Below are 15,470 nucleotides of genomic sequence, written 5' to 3' on the forward strand. Positions count from 1 at the left end.
ATTTTGTTACATAATAAATACTCTTTCAGGGCTGACAATCATTGAAGGATGTCCTGAGGAATAATAATGCATTTTTTTTTTTTTTAGTGGCACGTAAAGAAAAGTGATAGGTTTTAATGAGTTGAATTTGCCACCAAATTACTAAAATGCTATTTTTATGAAAATGTAGAGAGAACTTTATTTAAGCACATGTGTTATTTCACATCCAGACTCTACTCCCATAATAATGAATTAGAAACAAATTTATAATTTATTATAATTTACCTTTAGGCACACAGACATCCACAGTAGATACAGCATTTTATAGCAATTCAAGAGAAGCATGATAAGTATTTCAAGAAGTCTTGCAGAGTTAAGAAAAAACTTACACGAAGTATAAAATCTTGGGCAGGATATACTTATAGACAGATAAGGAGAATGATTATCAGGTAAGCAAGGAATATATTCTTCAGTCAAGTTCATAAGGTACTACACCTATTGCAAGATCACTTCCACTTTATTGCTTATATAGGTGTATGTTGAAAGGGCATTTATTCTCTGACCTCTTTCCTAAAGCACACCAACTTCATTTTATTTCTTAAACTGCTTAATTATCCAGTTTATTTTAACATTGAAGGGGTCCCCTTCTACTCATGGTCACCAGATTTAGGCATAGACCAGTATTTTGCTTAATTATCTGGTGTCATGGTAGAGAGGCAGTGTAGTGTGTGGCAAAACACATGGACTGTGGAGTTAGAATTTCTGGGTTTGAATACAAATTCTGCTGTTCATCTTGGGTAAATTACCTAACCTCTCTATGCCTTGGTTTTTTCATCTAATAATAGTACCTATTTTATAGAGTTGTAACTAAGATTTAATAGGGTAATGCATATAAGAACATGCACAGAGTAAAAACTCTATAAATGTTTATTGTTACTTGTTTAAACACTTAACAAAGTTGTGAATATTTATACAACCATCATTCATTCTAATTACCTTTAGGTACCTACCATGTGCAGGTTTTACATTTTACTATACTAAAAATGAATAAAACCTATACCAGACTATAAAGAGTTCATGGCTTAGAGGAGAAGATGCATATTAAGTAATTACAACAAATACGTGTAGTGAGTGTCTAAGAAGTAGTACAATGGAATCATTGAGGCAAGAGTAACTCTGTCAAAGGAAGTAAGAAAAAAATTAATATGGGTATTGGCTATATAGGGATTTATCCTATTCTGGTGTGTATGTGTGTATGTTATTTACGTTTGGGAGCAATGAAAGACAAATGCTGAGGAACTATTGTAGATTAAAAGAAAATAAATCACAACATATGTAAATCAGATCATTATATTGTGCACTGTAAATTTATGTACTGCTCTATGTCAGTTAATTATATCTTAATAAAACTGGAAAAAAGAGAGCCAATAAAAACATGTCTGTATCCTGTATTGGAGAGAAAAGTACTCTAAAGGACATTATTGGGACATTTGACAAAATTGGATATATACAAAATTAGATGACAATAGAACTTCATAAATGTTAAATCTCTTCAAGTTGATCCCTATACCATTAAAGAGTATCTTTGTTCTAAGATCACACTACTGACGTACTAAAGGAGTGAAGGGAAGTTATACTATCTCTTTGAGAGTAATTTGTATATCACTTGAGTTTTCCTCATATTCCAAAAACAATCTCAAAACTATTTAGCAGTTGTTATCCTTCCTCAGCAAAGACTGAAAGAGAATACTGAAAGTCTTTACTTTCAAATAGCTCAGGAGAAAAAATGGTACACATACACTCACAGAATAATGAAGCATATGTAGCAAAATGTTAAAAATTAGTGACTAGTGGTATGCAGGAATTATTTGTATTTTCATAGCTTTTGTATAAATTTGATATTAGTTCAAAAGAAAAAGGGAAGGGAGAGAAAAGGGAAGAGTTTTTATAGAGAGGATGCATTTGAGTTATCATAGAGGCTAATTCATTGGGTAGATAAGAAAGAGAACCAGAGGCAGATATGTAGAAAGCCATAGGGATATGAAAGAGCATGACTTACTTGCAAGTAGTTCAGTATGGTAATTTCTATGTTAATATAAGATGCTTTGAATACATTATTTTAAGTGTCTGTAGACAATTAGCTTGAATATTTATTTATCTGGTGTTTAGTAAAATTCAGGAAACATTTAGCAAATTAGTGGACTAAGATTATGGCAGAACCACTGCTTTATATACTTCTATTACTAGGAAATCTTGTTTTAAATATCCTGAAATATCCTTTAAATATCCTCCCCCCCCCCTCCTTGACAGCCTTTACATGGATATTTGGGAATAACATGGCCATTTATATGTAAGAGTTTGAGCAGCCTTAATACCAAGTAGACCATAGAAATTTTGTATCCTCATATAACTAAATAAAAAAGCACCTATCAGAGAGCAGCCTGGTTGGCTCAGTCGGTTAAGTATCCGACTCTCGATATTAGTGCAGGTCATGATCTCAGGGTTGTGAGATTAAGCTTCGTGTAAGGCTCCATGCTGGACATGGAGCCTGTTTAAAAGATTGTCTCCCTCTCCCTCCCACCCTGGCTCCCTGCATGCTCTCTCGCTCGCTCTCGAAAAGAAAAGAAAAAAAGAAGTCCTCATTTTGGTAGATGAGAGGATCTTACTAGAGATAATTTGAAATTTGGATCAACAAAAGTAGTAAGAAAAAACCTATAATTAAGCATTTTATATCAGTATCCATGTTTGTAAGGAATATTGTAGAATAGAGCTGAGAAGAATCTTTTTATAAGAAATCTTTAGCAAAAGAAATGATTTTGCTAGTAATTTGAAGGCAGAATGACCACTGATCCTTTTCCAAATTTCTTTTGGTATTTTGCCTCTTTTCCTTTCATCCTTTTATTTCTTAATCTATAGATTAAGGTTTTATTTCTAATGAGAATCACCTTAATTGTTTATATTGCTGATCTTTTGATAGCAAGACTTCTGCATGTATATCAAAAAATACCAGGTGCTCTGTAGTCTAGAAAATAATTTCTAGGACATATAAATGAAAGATAATGGACCTATAAGACCTTATGTTCAGTTGGAAAAACATGCTACTCTTGATCTCAGGGTTGTGGGATTGAGCTCCATGTTGTGTGTAGAGATTACTAAAAAATAATTTTTTTAAAAAGGTAATGGAGCGGGGGATCCCTGGGTGGCTCAGTAGTTTAGCGCCTGCCTTCAGCCCAGGGCATGATCCTGGAGTCCTGGGATTGAGTCCCGCATCAGGCTTCCTGCATGGAGTCTCCTTCTCCCTCTGCATATGTCTCTGCCTCTCTCTCTCTCTCTCTCTCTCTCTCTCTCTCTCTCCCTCTCCCTCTCTCCCTCCCTCCCTCCTTCTCCCCCCTCCCCCGCCCCCCCTCATGAATAAATAAAATCTTTAAAAAAAAAGGGTAATGGAGCTAGAACTCAAACAGTATTTATTCAATTACTTGCTGAGGAAAGGGAATCATTGCTGAATGATTTTCAGACTGTTCTTGGAATATAAGAAAATTTTATCACAAAATTTCTAGTAAGGTAGTTTAAAATCATGAAATTTAAATTTTTAACAATTTTCAGAAGGTAGAAAATTTTCAGAAATAAGTGGTTGTAAGTTTTCCATATTCTTGCATAAATGTATTTATATTGTATCTATGTAATCTGTATGTAATATCTCTGTGATGCTCCACTGTTAACTTCTAACAAATTGAAACATTGGAGCATCATCCAATCTAAATTACTTATTATAAGGTAAATTTTCTTTCACGTTGAGAGTAAGATACAAGAGAAACCTTTGGATAAATCCAGTAAAACCAGAGTTGTTAGAATTAATAATGTAATTTATAAGCCTTATTTCTAAGAGCTGATGAGAGAACATTAACTTTCATGGTTTCTTGTTATTTACTACAATGGTTGAATTTTATGTTGTAAAAAATATCAGCTGAATTTCACAGATGCTATTTGCAGAAAAGTTTATAATGGATTGGGGTGCTAAAGTTAGCATACTTGGTTATATTGTATAACAGATATGGAGGCTTTTAGGCATTTCTTAAACTTAAGAACTTAATCATTAGAGAATATGAAATAATTTCTGTGTTTATCTTATAGTTACTAACAACTTGTAAGCTTCATGTTTTGCTATTTTAAACTATTTCTATATATCTGGAAAATGTCCAAATGGTTTTCACAGTTGCTTTTTTTCTTTATTGTTCTGGCAGTGGTGCTCTATATTTGTATTATATTTACGTATGTAAAAAGAGAGTTGGTTTTGAAAGATCAGATATACATAATTAAATAAAATTATTGGTGGTTTTATTAAGTATATTTAAATTTTGAGTTTATAATAGTTGCTGTTTCCTCTAACTACAAAAAAGGAAAAGAATTGAACAATACAGGTTTAATTTTTGTTTGTTTTTCTTAGCAATTGAAAGCATGTAGTGAAGAGCAGGAAGACAGAGAATGTTTGAACCAAGCTATTACCGCTCTTATGAATCTCCAGGGTAGCATGGACCGAATTTATAAGCAGTATTCACCTAGACGCCGACCTGGGTAATTCCAAACTGTTGAAAATATGAATTTTTCTGCATACTTCATTTATTTTTGTAGTTATACTTGCATTCTTCAGAGTTATACTTTTGTTTTACATTTTTCTTTTGGTCTCTTAGTTGCAGAAAATTGCCAGTGTCTTATTGTTAAGATATATTTAATAAAATTTTAAAAGATATAACTAATAGTTTTGTACATGTTATATAAGAAATTTAGGATTCTTTGTAATTTTAGTTAGTATGGCATTTGGAATGAAACGCAGAGTTTCTCTAGTACTTCTCTTTCACAATAATGAAATTGACACACGTATCAGTTGTGGCAAAGTTAGTAGAAGATAGTAAATGCTATGTGCAAAATCTAGTGTTTGGTTATTTAATATTTTCTCACTTGATTTGAGGTGGTTTACACTTAAAGAAATTTGGGTTGCTCAGTCATTGAAAAAGCTAAATTTATCTTTTTTTTTTTTTTAGGGATCCTGTTTGCCCTTTTTATAACCGTCAATTAAGAAGCAAGCATCTAGCTATTAAAAAAATGAATGAAATTCAGAAAAACATAGATGGGTGGGAAGGCAAAGATATTGGACAGTGTTGTAATGAATTCATTATGGAAGGTCCATTGACACGAATTGGTGCTAAACATGAACGACATATTTTTCTCTTTGATGGCTTAATGATTAGCTGTAAGCCCAATCATAGCCAGTCACGCCTTCCAGGTTACAGTAATGCAGAATACAGATTAAAAGAAAAATTTATCATGAGGAAGACACAGATATGTGATAAAGAAGATACTTGTGAGTGCAAACACGCTTTTGAGTTGATATCCAAAGATGAAAACAGCATAATATTTGCTGCTAAATCGGCTGAAGAGAAAAATAATTGGATGGCCGCACTTATTTCTCTTCACTATCGTAGTACACTAGATCGAATGCTAGATTCAGTGTTATTGAAAGAAGAAAATGAGCAACCATTGAGATTACCAAGTCCTGAAGTATATCGTTTTGTGGTAAAAGACTCTGAGGAAAACATTGTTTTTGAAGACAACTTGCAAAGTAGAAGTGGAATTCCCATTATTAAAGGAGGAACTGTGGTGAAATTAATTGAAAGATTAACATATCATATGTATGCAGGTATGTGAAACTCATTCCAAGTGCTTACTTACCTAGGGCTGAGAATCTAAAAACCTTTTCAGGGTTATTCAAAAATGCTTGAGGCACAGAAAAAATGGATTGCCTCTGAAATACAAAAAGAATTCTATAGAATCAAAAGGAATAAATGAGTAATTAAATGTCACTATAATATTGTTGACTTCATTAATTAGTAAATATTCATTAAAAATTGTATGAATCTTGAATCAGAAAACAATCCGCTTTAATCAAGTAATACAATGATTGACGAGAAGGCTTTGGTGGGAGGAACCAGAATAAAGAGAAAAAGGAAGGAAGGCCTCCAAAATATGCTACTTTGAATTAAAGAAACTGAATAAATTGAACATACAACCTGTTTTATACTCTCTTTTCAGATCCCAATTTTGTTCGTACTTTTCTTACTACATACCGTTCATTTTGTAAACCACAGGAATTGCTAAGCTTACTGATTGAACGGTAAGAAAAATATTTATTTTACTTACATTAACGTTTCATAAAAAGTTAACTATTTTGTTCCTTGCAAAGTGGTGGGTACTAGTATGTGCTCAACTAGTTTTTGAACATAATTTACTTGGCATTAAATTAATAGTATTACTGTTCTCTTCAATAAAACTATTTCCTTAAAAGAGACTTTTTTACTTGTCACTTAACAGACTTTTTATTAAGGAAACTTTCAAAACATATAGAAGAGTATAGTAAACCATCAGCCAGCTTCAGTAATTATCAATCCATGTTTCAGCTGTTTCCCCACTGTCTTCAACACCCTAACCCTGGGACTATTTTGAAGTAAATCCTAGACAACATATTTCATCTGTAAATATTTTCATTTGTATTTCCAAAAGATAAGTATTCTTATTAAAAACATAATCACAATCTCATTATTATACCTAAAAAAATTAACAGTTCCTTTTATTATGATTAGTTTTTAAAAATTAAGTTTTGAATTTTTCTTTTTTAGATAGCATCTGGGCTCCAAAGTAATTTTTGGTTCACATTTAAAAACTTAATACCAGGATTTTATCTTGACGTGTATCATTATGTTGTATTATGAACTAAAGTTCACCAGACTGAATTACTGTCATGTGCTATGAAGATCTACTTAGTTATATTTCCATGTCCAAAATAAGGGAAGCATACTTCTTAGACTTATATTTTAGCTATTTTTCCTATAATTGGGCAAGGTTTCTTTTTTTTTTAAGCTTTGATTATTAACTTATCCATTTTATGTCCTTTATTGTTTAAAATTCATTTATATTCATTTAAAGAAGTTTATTTTCATTTTAAGAAAATAAATATTAGGGATTTATAGAAAACAGATTTTTTTTCTATAGGTCTTTTCCATTGACCTTTTCTATATTGCTCAGTGCTAGTTATTAAACAATTTTTCATAAAAGTAAGAATATTGAATCTTCCTACTGTATAGATAGAAGGCAATTTCCTATATAAATAACACTTTAAAGGGAAGTTTATCAGTAATTGTACTTTCACATAAGTGGTAGGAAAGAAGGTTGCATAATATTTTTTTTGTTATATTTGAAATCCTTTTCATTTGTGTATGAACAACAAAAAGTTTCTCTCACTTTCCTTCTTTTCTTCTTAGATTTGAAATCCCAGAGCCGGAACCTACTGAAGCAGATAAATTGGCTGTAGAGAAAGGCGAACAGCCAATCAGTGCAGACCTTAAAAGGTTTCGCAAGGAATATGTCCAACCAGTACAACTTAGGTTTGGCCTGAATGTTATATTTTTTATGACCATTCAGTTTTTGAAATATAGTTAACTCATATAAGTTATTACCTCTTAATTCAGATATAGGTATTGTTATACTTCATAATAGTTAACTTCCAAAGTTCTTTTTTTTTTTTTAAGATTTTATTTATTCATGAGAGACACAGAGAGAGAGAGGCAGAGACATATGCAGAGGGAACAACAGGCTTCCTACAGGGAGCCTGATGTGAGACTCAATCCCAGGACCCTGGGATCATGACCTGAGCCAAATGCAAACGTTCAACCACTGAGCCACCCAGGTGCCCCTAACTTCCAAAGTTCTATGTGAAGCTACCCTTAAATTCCTGAAGAAATTTAATTATTAAAATATACTGTGTTAGGGGCGCCTGGCTGGTTCAGTCGGTTAAATGTCTCCTTCGGCTCAGGTCATGATCTCAGAGTCCTGGGATCAAGCCCTGCATCGAGCTCCCTGCTCAATGAGGTGTCTGCTTTGTGCGCACACTCTCTCTCTCTCTCTCTCTCAAATAAATAAATAAAATCTTTAAAAAAGTAAAATAAAATAAAATATACCGTGTTATTTGCATCAGATACCTCTGGCATGTGATATGTTTATTGACCAGGATACCTATTAAGTAAAAATTGTAAATTTCATATGTGCCTACTGTCAACCTGTCCCCCCTCCCCTTTGTGATCATCTAGTAATCCTGGACTTTTTTAGTTTATAATATTTATGGCATTTTTAGCTCTTTCCCCACTGTTCTCCCACAAAAATGATTAATTCATCTAAAAAAATCAGTAATTCCTAAAATTGTATTTGATAATAACAGCTGCTAGTTGTTAGGAATGCCTAAGTGCTTTTAGTGTTTTTATCTCATCCTGACAGCACAATTACTACTTTATATATGAGGAAATTGAAACTTAGCAAGATAATGTAATTTGAGATGGGTCGTCACAGAGTGAGCAGCAGAACAGGATTCAAACCCATAATCTTTCTGACTTCCTAAGTCAGTGTTTTTTTTTCTTACCACGGGGCATTGAAAATTGGAGGCTCCTTTGATTAGCCTTCTTTATAGTCCCTAATTGTACATGATTTAATATTTTTTCTTTCATATTTCATCTAAATATGAAGGTACCTTGATTAATAAATTGCAGCTTTGGAACTGAATATATTATTTATTTTCCAGGATAATTGCCACAAATAAATGCAGTTTTTAGTGGAATGATAGAGTTCTGTCATATTAATGATATGTTTCGCAGTCAAAACTTTTAACATGTCTTTCTTTGTATAAGAAGATATTTAAAAAAATTTTTTTTAATAAAAAAACGTATTTACCCATCAGCAATAATGGAATAATTTTTTTAAAGATTTTATTTATTTATTCATGAGAGACACAGAGAGAGAGAGGCAGAGAGACTCCACGTAGGGAGCCCAATGTGGGACTTGATCCCAGGACTCCAGGATCACAATCTGGGCCAAAGGCAGGCGCTAAACCACTAAGCCACCCAGGGAATCCCAGAAGTAATTTTTTTTGTACTAGCTACAATGCATTTATACTCCCCTACACCCAGATTAAACTTTTTTTTTTAAGATTTATTTATTTATTAGAGAGCACATGCACAAGGGGGAAGGTGCAGAGATAAACAGACTCCATGCTGACTGGGGAGCCCAATCCAGGGCTCATTCCAGTAACCCTGAGATCATGACCTGAGCTGAAATCAAGAGTGCAATACTTAACCAGCTGAGATACCCAGGTGCCCCACAAATTCATTACCTCTTGACATAAGGCACAAATTTATAAGTTGCTATATGGAGCAGAATATAATCTTATTTAAACTCTCAGTCATCTGTGTTCTTTATTTATTTCTAAGCACTTGTTGTGTTCTCAGTACAGAAATAACATGAAATATCATCTTTACCACCATGATTTTATGATTATTTTGTGGAAAAGGGATACATGAAACAGTTGTGTATTATTCTACCTTAAATGTTTAAGTGGCTTAAAAAAAATACATCCCTGTAAAATTTCAGGAATAGCTAAGATTAAGCTATAATAATTAGAGAAAGCATCTTGGAAGAGGTGAAATACGAGTGTCCGTAAAGGGTATATAGGACTTAGGTGGGCAGAAAGTGACTATACGTATTCAAGATCATGAGAAATAGTATGAGCAAAGGCAAGAAAGCAGAAATAAGAATAGTGTGCAGAGGAATTTGGTAAGGAAATTGACTCAACAGAAATGAAGACATTGTGTTGCAAGTAATAGATGAGATTAACTATATGGAATGAGGTGGAATTGAAGATGGACTTGTAGTTGTTAAAACAGTCTTGTAAGCATTGAAAGATTTTTAGCAATGATAGTAATTTTTATAATGATTTTAACATTTTCTAACATTGTATTATGAAATCTTTAACCTAAAGCAAATTCGGGAGGATTTTACAGTAGACCACCTATATCGACTATTAACATTTAGCTATATTTATTTTATCACATATATATTCTTTTATTATTTTTCTGTTGGTCCATTAATTGTCTAATTTTAGGGATGTATTTCAAAGTGTACTTCTCCTTAAATACTTCAATTTGGATATCATTAACAGCACAGTATTTATTCTTTTGTCTTAAAATGTGTACATAGTGAGTAAAACACTGTGTGCTTTGAATTTTAACAAATGCACACATCTCTATAATTTAAACTCCTTTCAGGATATAAAATGTTACTATCACCTCAGAAAGTTTCCTCATGCCCATTCTAATCAGTTTTTGTCCTCATTCCCCAAAGCAGTACTCATCTTCCTCCATAGATTAGTTTTACCTGTTTTAGAACTTAATGCAAATGGATTCTTTCATATACCCTTTTGTGTCTGACTTTTTTCACTCATCATGCTTTTTTATTTCTTTTAAGATTTTATTTTTTTATTTATTCATGAGAGACACAGAGAGGCAGAGGAAGAAGTAGGCCTGATGTGGGACTCAATTCCAGGACCCTAGGGATCCCAAGCTGAGTCAAAGGCAGACGCTCAACCACTAAGCCACGTAGGCGTCCCACTCATCATGCTTCTGAGCATGTTTTTGCTTATATCAGTTGTTTGTTCTATTTTATTCCTAAGGTAGCAATATGAATATACCACCTTTTTTTCCCCACTGAAGGGCATCTGGGTTCTTTTCAGTTTTTTATTACTATGAATAAAGCTGCTATGAGCTTTATTTTACAAGTCTTTTGTGAATGTATATTTTCATATGCCTTTTTCATATGACTGAGTTTTTTGAGTATTTGTATTTTTGGTTTTAAAAGAAACTGCCAAATCTTTTTCCAAAGTAGTTGTACTATATTACACTTTCACCACCAATGAATCAGAGTTCCAGTTGTTGAGTTCCAGTTGTTTCATATCCTCACCAACATGTTGTGATATCAGTCTTTATACTTTAGCTAAACTGGTGGGGTTATAGTGGTATCTCTATGTTGTTGTAATTTGTATTTTTTTTTATGACTAATGATGTTAGGAAGTTTTTATAGTCTCTTACTGGCTACTCATACTTATTTTGTGAAGAATTTGTTAAAATCTTCAGCCTATTTTTTTGTTGAGTTATTTTTCTTTTTATTATTGAGTTGTTAGGAGTATGTTGAATAGAACTGGATGCCAGCCTTTTGTCAGATAAAAAGTTTTGTAAATATTTTCTCCCAGTCTGTGGCTTGTCTATTTACATTTTCTTAACAATGTCTTTTGATAAATGGAAGTATTTAATTTTGATGGAATCTGATTATGAGGGTTTTTTTTTTCTTTTACGTAACAGTAATTTTTAAATTCCATTAGATGCTGTAGAAACTAGGAAGGAGAGAAAATGGCCCCAAAGTTATTTGAACTGGCCTAAGTGTAAACTAGAAGTTAACAATTTTGTGATATCTTGAAATATTTTCTAAGCCATCAAATGTGCCAGGGACACAGTGATTTAAGGCTGTTTTATTATAGATAGCATGACAGAGATTGGGAATTTAAAGTATTTTAAATTCTTGCAGTATTTAGCCTGGGAGAAAAGCTAATGTCAACTGGGAGTGATGGTGGGGAAGCTAACCTAGAAATAGTCATTTATTAAAATAATGAAAAAAAAAATAATGTAATTAATTTACTTTAATGGGATGGATAGTAGAATGTTATATTTGTATAGATTGATTAAATCTCTACTTGCAAGGTTATAAGTTATCACCTTGAGGGTACTGCAGAATAAAATAGCTCTGTGAGAACTATTTTTGTCTTTTGAAATAAAATAGGAGCATGTGAATATAACTGGAGATAACAGAAATTTGATGATAGCACTTGAATTTAGGAACAAATACACTAATCTTTGTTTTCCATTTTATGTGAAAAATATATCAATTTATACATATATTTTAAAGATTTTATTTATTCATGAGAGACACAGAAAGAGAGAGAGAGAGGCAGAGACACAGGCAGAGGGAGAAGCAGGCCCTATGCAGGGAGCCTGACATGGGACTCAATCCTGGGTCTCTAGTATCACCCTGAGTTGAAGGCGGTGCTAAACCGCTGAGCCACCTGGGCTGCCCTCAATATAGATCTTTATTTTTGCTTTTGCTTTACTTTTTTTCTTTTTTTTTTTTCCTTTTTTCCTTTTTTTGTTGTTTAAATTCAATTAATTAACATATAATGTATTATTGGTTTCTGAGGTAGAGGTCAGGGACTCATCAGTCTTATATAACACCCAGTGCTCATGACATCACATGCCCTCCTTATTGTCCATCACCCAGTTACCCCATCCCCTTACCCCTCTCCCCTCCAGTGACCCTAAGTTTGTTTCCTATAATTAAGAGTTTCTTATAGTTTGGATCCCTCTATGATTTTGTCTTTATTTTTTTCCTCTCTTCCCCCATAATCCTCTGTTTTGTTTCTTAAATTCATGAGTGAAATCATATGATAATTGTCTTTCTCTGATTGACTTATTTCACTTAGCATAATATCCTCTAGTTCCATCTGTGTCATTCCAAATGGCAAGATACCAATTTTTTTTTGATGGCTAAGTAATATGCCATTGCGTATGTGTTTGTGTGTATGTGTGTGTCTTCTTTATCCGTTCATCTGTCAATGGACATCTGAGCTCCTTCCATAGTTTGGCTATTGTGGACATTGCTGCTATAAGCGTTGGGGTGCAGGTGCTGTTTTGGATCATTACATTTATATTTTTTGGGTAAATGCCCAGGAGTGCAATTGCTGGGCCACAGAGTAGCTCTTTTTCAACTTTAAAAAAAATCTTTTTCAATTTAAGAATTTAAAAATAGCTTTTGTAGTACACAAAGTATGAATTTTTATATATGTACAAAAAAGTTACTTTTCCTATACATTAGGGGGTAATTAAATAAAGAGACCACAATTTTTATGCTTATAAATATTTTTAAAATATAATTTTTAAATGATAAATTAGTCAAGATCTGTTTCACATCATTGAAACACTTAGGTTTTAATTAAATACAGACTAGAGTCTCTGAGTGTTATATTCGCCCTTGTATATAAAGTTGTCACCATAGTATTAGAGAAGCAAAAGAAGTATAACTGAATGCTTAGGTTTCACTGAAATGTGTTTCTTTCCATTTTCTCAGGATCTTAAATGTATTTCGGCACTGGGTTGAACACCACTTTTATGACTTTGAAAGGGATTTGGAGTTGCTTGAAAGACTAGAATCCTTCATTTCAAGTGTAAGAGGTATATTATTTAAAGGTTTGATTGAACCTTATGTTGCAAATTAGTATTTTTAAATTTTTGTGACTTTTAATAAGCTAAACTTTTTTATTTTTAAACAACTATAATAACATTCAGTATAGTTTACAGACTCTAAGGAGCTTATATGTGTTATAACCACCTGAAGTCTTAGAACATTGCCTTTTCAAGTTTTTTAGGAGAGTCATAGTCTTCTTTAATAAACTTAATACACTAAAAAAAGTTATTTTAAGATTTTATTTATTTATTCATGACAGAGAGAGAGAGGCAGAAACATAGACGAGGGAGAAGCAGGCTCCATGCAGGGAGCCCGATGTGGGCCTCAATATCGGGACTCAGTCCCAGCACTGTAGGATCACGCCCTGAGCCAAAGGCAGATGCTCAACCACTGAGCCCCCAGGTGTCCCAATAAGTAAAATCTTTAAAAATAATAATATTTACTTCTCTTATAAAAGTTTTCAGTATATTTTTAGCTACTAAAAAGTAGGAGTTTCCTACCTAGAATTTTAGAGCACAGTAATGAAATGAAACTCTAGACCATGAACCATTAAACAAATGTATATTGAATCAAGAAAATTTATCTGACAGGATAAAACACTAATTAAGAATATTTTAAGCCCAGTGTGGAGCCTACTATTAAAAAAAAAAAAAAAAAGAATACTTTAAGCCTAGCTTATCTCATCCTACTTTTTCTTACTTAGGGGGAATTTTGCTTAAAATAGAGAATGTGATCTCTTTGCTTCAACTTTGAGATGTTTAAGATATATTTTTATCATGTTTGCCTTAAAATTGTTTATGGTACTATTTTTTTTTACTATTTTTTTTGCATTATGTTCTTAATGAAGGTGCTAGACTATATATGATTTAAGAAACTTCTAAAATACACATGTATTAGGATAACACAAGTAAATGGTTATGTTAATGTCTAAAGGCCTTTTTTTTTCTTTTTCTTTTTTTCCTAAAGGCCTTTCTTGAATAGGTTATACCTCCACAATAACTAAATAGTTGGTGAAGAAAAGTTTCTTTTTTTTTTTTTTTTTTTTTAAGACTTATTTATTTATAGGGCACCTGGGTGGCTCAGTGGTTGAGCATCTGCCTTTGGCTCAAGTAGTGATCCTGAGGTCCTGGAATCAAGTCCTGCATCCGGCTCCCTGCAGGGAGCCTGCTTCTCCCCCTGCCTATGTCTCTGCCTCTCTCTCTCTCTCTCTTTGTGTCACTCATGAATAAATAAATAAATAAATAAATAATCTTAAAATGGGGAAAAAAAAACCCTTTTTATTTATTTTAGAGAGAGAGAGAGAGAGAGTGAGCAAGTGGAGGGGGGGCAGAGGGAGAAAGAGAATCCTGAAGTGGACTCCTCACTGAGTGCAGAGCCCTGTGGGGCTCCATCTCAGGACCCTAAGATCATGACTTGTGTGGAAATCAAGAGTTGGCTGCTTAACCAACTGAGCTGCTTAGGCACCCTGAGGGATGATTCTTTTTATAAATGTATTTTAACTAATAAATGAAGGAATGATGGAATTAGAATATCAATATTTTTCAACTTCCTAGTACTATTACAAAGAAGCAACTGGACATTATATGCCTGCTGTTGAATACCTATATTCTCATAGGTATTCATGTCAAAAAATTGATCCTGAATCAGAATATGTCTGTGTGTGTCTGATTTAGAGAAAAAATAGGAGACCAAGAAGCAATGCAAATGATACCACAGGGACAGAATTGGAAAAATTCAGACTTGAGAAATAACAGAAGGCAAATGATTCCATTTTAACAAGTAAATTGCGAGCAAAAATGAGAGAGAAAAGGAGAACCTATAGATTAAAAAAGACTTGAGACATTGATTGCAATTTGTAGATCTTCTTTATACCCTATTTCAAACAGACCAACTGTTAGACAACATTTATGAAGGAGTCAGGGAAATCTAAGCACTAATTATATGTTTGATGATATTAAGAAGTTATTGTCATTTATATGTATGATAATGTTATTGCCATTTTAAAAAGTCTTTAAGAAAGTCTTTAATTTTTAGATACATGCTTAAATATGAATGAAATAATAGGACATTTGTTTCAAGTTTAACTATTTATTTTAAGTATTCTATGTACCCAACATGAGGCTTAAATTCACAACTCCAAGATCAAGAGTTGAATGCTCTTCCAACTGAGCCAAATTTATATTTCTTTCAAAATAATTTAGAGAGTAGAAGGAGGACATGAGAGATGTTAGGTGAGACAAAAATTGGTCATGAGTTGATAATTGTTAAATATTAATACAAAGTTTTGCCATTATGTCTGTCAACTAAAAGGTATTTTTGTTTGTGTT

General features: G+C 32.8%; 1 protein-coding gene across 2 annotated transcripts in view; it reads left to right on the plus strand.

The window, feature by feature from the left end:
• SOS2 (SOS Ras/Rho guanine nucleotide exchange factor 2) overlaps nucleotides 1–15,470 on the plus strand; it is a 79,543-nt gene that overhangs the window by 41,465 nt on the left and 22,608 nt on the right. For both annotated transcript variants that reach the window (XM_041758810.1, XM_041758812.1), the window contains exons 9-13: nucleotides 4,424–4,551; nucleotides 5,019–5,674; nucleotides 6,067–6,148; nucleotides 7,293–7,415; nucleotides 13,027–13,130. In XM_041758810.1, coding sequence (XP_041614744.1) covers nucleotides 4,424–4,551; nucleotides 5,019–5,674; nucleotides 6,067–6,148; nucleotides 7,293–7,415; nucleotides 13,027–13,130 — 1,093 coding nt within the window. The remainder of the gene's footprint in view (nucleotides 1–4,423; nucleotides 4,552–5,018; nucleotides 5,675–6,066; nucleotides 6,149–7,292; nucleotides 7,416–13,026; nucleotides 13,131–15,470) is intronic.

This window comes from Vulpes lagopus, chromosome 6 (genome assembly GCF_018345385.1).
Source record: "Vulpes lagopus strain Blue_001 chromosome 6, ASM1834538v1, whole genome shotgun sequence".
Taxonomy (NCBI): domain Eukaryota; kingdom Metazoa; phylum Chordata; class Mammalia; order Carnivora; family Canidae; genus Vulpes; species Vulpes lagopus.